At 47.3% G+C, this 5023-nt stretch overlaps 1 protein-coding gene across 1 annotated transcript; it reads right to left on the bottom strand.

Annotated features, from left to right (window-relative positions):
• Positions 1-3201: 3201 nt before the first annotated feature.
• LOC127345894 (anthocyanidin 5,3-O-glucosyltransferase-like) lies at positions 3202-4807 on the bottom strand. Its single transcript, XM_051372418.2, has one exon. It carries the CDS (start codon positions 4797-4799, stop codon positions 3330-3332), a length of 1470 nt encoding a protein of 489 aa, XP_051228378.1. The 5' UTR covers positions 4800-4807; the 3' UTR covers positions 3202-3329.
• Positions 4808-5023: the final 216 nt, after the last annotated feature.

The raw sequence follows: 5023 nt of genomic DNA, 5'->3' as shown, positions 1-5023 counted from the left end.
TGGAGCTAACAAGTCGAGAGTCGACGGAGCTAAGAAATGGAGATCGATACGAAGAAATGATCTTGGCTGACTGGCTTTGTTAGTGAGCTTAATAATTCAATTAAGGTTTATTGTTGGACCTGCTATGTGCATTTGACAATTAGTTGTGTTGATTCTCCCTAGATTAAAACTCTCTTTCATCCATTGTTAATTGCACTATGCGAAACAGACAAGACGTGGACGGCGAGGCTTTGTGCCGATGGCATTTTGTCATGGCCGCCTACACAGGGTAGGTCGTAGAAAAAGCCGTCAGTACAGGAAAGCTGTTGGCGTAGATCAACCTATGCCGAACAACAATAGGTCCTCAGCACGGACTGGGACCTATGGCCCCGGGAGTCTCAATCGTGGTGGCGAGGCAATGGAGTTAGAGGCACAATTTTTTCTTGTTTTTTTATTCAGCCCTATGTCGACGTCATTCTATTTTGCTCTAGCACCACCCCCCTCAGAATCACCTTTTTGTTTTTTCGAAAAAATATAAGAAAATGTTAGAAATTTCTGAAAATAAATCTTTTCAGAGAATCACGTAATATGTGTTTTAGTTGTTAGGAAAATTAACAAACATGAATTTTGATATATTATATGAAAAAATGGCGTCATGTTTCGATAAAACTGTTTTTTTTGCTGTTGCATACGACCTTCGATGAAAACGTTTTCTATATGAAAATGTATCTACAGAAAAAGTTACATCTGGTTTCAACATAATATGGTTGTTTACTGATTTTTTAGATTCCTTAAAATAAAAAAAAGTAAATAAGAGTTTTTTTGAGGTTTTAGATTTTAGTGAAAAAATTAAAAATAAATTATTTTATTATTTCAAGATTTATTATTTAAAAAATGTATACATTGTTTTTTAGTCAAATAATTAATTCGAATTCAAATAATAAATAATTGTGATGTCATGCCCCAAGGGTTAATATGATTGGTAGGAAGCTTATCTGACGAAGAGTGAAAAAGTTAAGCATGTTAGAATGAGAGCAGTTTGAGAATGGGTTACTGAGTGAAAATATTGACTATTATTAATAAATAATTCAATATAATATTAAGCATGCTTAGAGATTTAACGATCAAACCATTCAAAAAAAATGCCTCGATTTTTTTAAAAGTAATGCACTGTGCCGGCACAGACAGGGCAAACGGCTGTTAGACATCGGCGGACCCACCTGCACCTGTGTCGTCGGCTCGATTTTGGCCGTGCATGTGCCGATGGCCAAACGTAACTGAACTAGCAAATCCTATATGAATATAACAGAGTGAAAACCTGTTTCGAGCTAGTCTAAACGTAACTCAGCTCGTATATTAGCTACATCTTAAAGCTTAATGCTTATATTAGTTTTAGAAAGTCAAACTATGTCAAGTTTGATTTTTTAATCTAAAATCATTAATATGCAAAATAAAAAATCAATGTCATTAGATAGATAACGAAATATATTTCATATGCTATCTACAAAATATTATATTTATTGATAGAATTTACTTTGTTTAACTTTTCAAAAAAAGAACTGTAAATGTTAAAGGTTTGAGATGAAGGTAGTACTCCCTCTGTTCCATTCTATAGTGCATGAGCGCTGCTATACACACGACAGTTTCTATCCGATACTTGTACGGTTCTTTCTAGCAGCCAGCTTGCTTCAAGTGGATAAGGTTGGACTCAGTCGTTTCTCAGAACTAAAGCCCAGACCAATGGTCTCTTGTGCTATCATCCTTCTAAAAAAGACGCTGATAAAGTCAATGCAAGAGGATGCTTAGAAAATAGTTCATTACCAGTTTAATTTTTTGCAGGAAATTAACGTTTTAATTTGATTTAAGGTTGTCTTCAAAAAAGGTGGATGCCAGCAGCTTTATCGTTCCCTCCTTGGGTAATGCCTTGGATTTGCCAAGTTGGTTTGTCTCTGCGGCGCGTGCGATGAATGTCTAGGCAGCGACCTCGAGGTTGGTCTTGCATATTGGGGTGGCGGGCCTGGATTGTGTGCGGTTGCGACCCTATGAGATGGGGTTGCGGCTCATTGGCTCAATAGAAAGTGAGTGCGACCCGGTGCTTTGCAGTGTGTGACAACTAGGTAGATGCCGAGGTGGCGGCTCGAGGACGAGGTGTTCGTCGACGTGTTGTGTAGTGGACACTTTGATATCGTTGAGTTTGTCAGCCTCGTGACACGTGAGCGATGATATTGCTCTTCATGCTAGTTAGTCGGCAATGTCTTGTTCGTGCGACTCTTTGAGGGTCGGCTTCTTAGGGCATCACCAGTGGCTCGAAGTATTTCAGAGACCAAAAGTAACCGCACGCACCCGTTTGCTTCTGGCTGCGGATGCGAAATTGGCCTTCGGGTGGTTGACCGGGCACCCCCAGCGTCCTGACGCATTTTATCTGGCGAGGCCGGTAGGGTTTATTCCACCAACATAGTACAATATTTGATGTATAGTTTTGAAACAACAAATAACAAATTTCATAGCAATAAAATCATAGACGCATCCGCGAACCAAATTTGGGTCACGTTTGCATCCCCGCGGATAGGCCGGTCATTTTGCGTCGGTTGTGGGGCTTGATCCAGTTTGTACTACCTGCGTTTTGACAAATAAGGTGCTAGCGTATTTCAAGATGAACTTTGACCAAAAAAGTTGAGCAACAATACCTTTGTTATATTGTACATAATTAGTATCATTAGATTTATATTGAAAACACTTTCTAATGATGCTAATTTTATGCCAACAGTCTTTATATATTTAGTGTAATTCTTAGGCAAAATAAATTAAAGGAGTACCAATTTCAGTTGATTTTCGGTTAATTAACCAGACAACTCATTTTCTAATCAATGGAAGGCAACGATCTTGTCTCTTTTAAAAATAGTTGGGCTGGGGCTTGGAACGTGGCCACGTGGGACGGGGTACACAGGGTTGTTTAGCGCTATGTTCAGTTGCAGAAAAAGAAACAAAGAGTAGCACTGCGGGAGAGTTATCGGACAGAGATCGTATGAAAATTGTCGTGTGTGAAGCAATTCCGATAGTGCATATTGTTTTTTGGCACGAAAATTAGCGCAAGAGTATTTTTTACACAAGACTCCTAGCTGAACGATTTGAGATCAACGTAAAATTTGGGAAATCCATATCTTCGTAACTTACCATAACAATTTTGGGGGCTGAACGGGGAGGGGGTAATTGAAAAAAAGCTAAGCTAAAACCTTATATTCTGAAACAAATGCCAAAAATCTATAGGCACTATAGAAAGGAACGGAGGGAGTATAATATTCGACACAATCACATCAATCTGAAATCAACTGAAATGGCGTGGCTGAGTTTTAAAATTCAGATCCTATCACACTATTTGGATAGAAACGCGAAGGCAGATGATCCATGAAGTCAATGAGTGCTGCCGTCGACGATCCACCGATCTCCAGCGCATGGGCTGCCATCTCCCGCGCCGTGGCCATCCTCTCCCTGATTTCCTTCCCTTGCTCCGACTCCATGACCAGCCTCACCTTCGCCTCCACCTCGTCCGCTGTCACCGTCCCCTCGTCGTATTCGTCCATGGCCACCCCAAGCCTCATCTCCTCCACGATGAACACCTTGTTCATCCTCTGCTCCGCGTACATCGGCCAGCAGACCATCGGCACGCCGGCCAAGACAGCCTCCAGCGCCGAGTTCCAGCCGCAGTGCGTCACGAACGCGCCGGTCGCCGGGTGCCGGAGCACCTCCACCTGAGGCGCCCAGGATGACACCACCATGCCGCGCCCCCTCGTCCTGTCCAAGAACCCGTCCGGCAGCAGCGCCTCCGCCGCCGCCGCCTCGCCACGCCCCTCGAACCGCTTCGTGCAGTCGGCGTCCGGCGCGACGGGCGCGCGCACGGCCCAGAGGAACGGGTGCCCGCTCTTCTCCAGCCCCACGGCGATCTGTTGAAGCTGCTCTGCCGGCACCGAGCTCGCGCTCCCGAAGCAGAGGAACACCACGCTCCGCGCAGGCTGGCTGTCTAGCCACCTCAGGCACTCATGCTTCTCCGCGTCGCGTCCCCTCTCCTCGCCTACCAACGGACCGACGCAGAACAATGCCGGTGCTGGCACGCCGGGGCGGACACAGCCACAGGCAGTGCCGTCCCTGATCGCCTTCACGGCGCGGGGCTCCAGCCACTCGAAGGTGTTCGACAGGAAGCCATTGGCTCTCGGCAGCTGCTCAAGGAGGCAGAGAAACGCCTCGTACTGGCTGCCGTTGGGATCGAGGAGCGCTTCTGGCAAGTGGGACGCCGGGATCGGGTGAACTCCGGGCAAGTGCAGCAAGTCGTGCCCCATGTCCCCGAAGGAGGCAGAGGCGGAGCGCATCATCGTGGGGATGTGCAGGCAGGCCGCGAGGACCGACGCGCCGGAGGCACAGAAGAGGTAGGCCGGGACGCCGAGCTCCGCGGCGGCGTCGAACCCGTACGGGCAGAAGAAGTCGGCCACGAGAGCCGTAACGGACGCGATGGACCTGAGGAAGGTGAGGAGGGCGGGGTTGGTGGCGCGGAGGTCGGCGATGAGTGCGATGAAAGGGTCGGCGTCGGGGTCGGCCGTGCCCGCTGAACGGGTCGCTGCCGCCGGCGACGGGAGTAGGTGGAAGGAGACGGAAGGGTAGGACGCGGCGAGACGAGCGATGGTGTCAGGGGAGTCGCGTGTGGACGGGACGTCAGCGACGGCGACGGTGACGGGGACGCCGAGCCCGGCGAGGCGGTGGGCGAGCTGCGTCATGGGGTGGAGGTGGCCCCTGACCATCCATGTGTAGAGCACGATGCTTCCCTCCATATTTCTCTGCTCTGTGATGAACTCTGAACGACAAATGCAAGGGCGGTTTCAAAGAAAAATGCCAAGCGGCCTCATACATCTCATAGGATTCCCAACCAATGACATCTGCCAGCAAAAAAATATGCAATGCCTGGGCTCAAGGACAAATCCTGCACAAGCTAAAACCAATCTGCAGAAGCAACTGTACAAGGTGGACGTAAGCACAAGCACCACACGTTTGAATT

Source organism: Lolium perenne, chromosome 3 (genome assembly GCF_019359855.2).
Source record: "Lolium perenne isolate Kyuss_39 chromosome 3, Kyuss_2.0, whole genome shotgun sequence".
Classification (NCBI taxonomy): Eukaryota; Viridiplantae; Streptophyta; class Magnoliopsida; order Poales; family Poaceae; genus Lolium; species Lolium perenne.
This window is presented reverse-complemented; position numbering and strand designations above follow the sequence as displayed.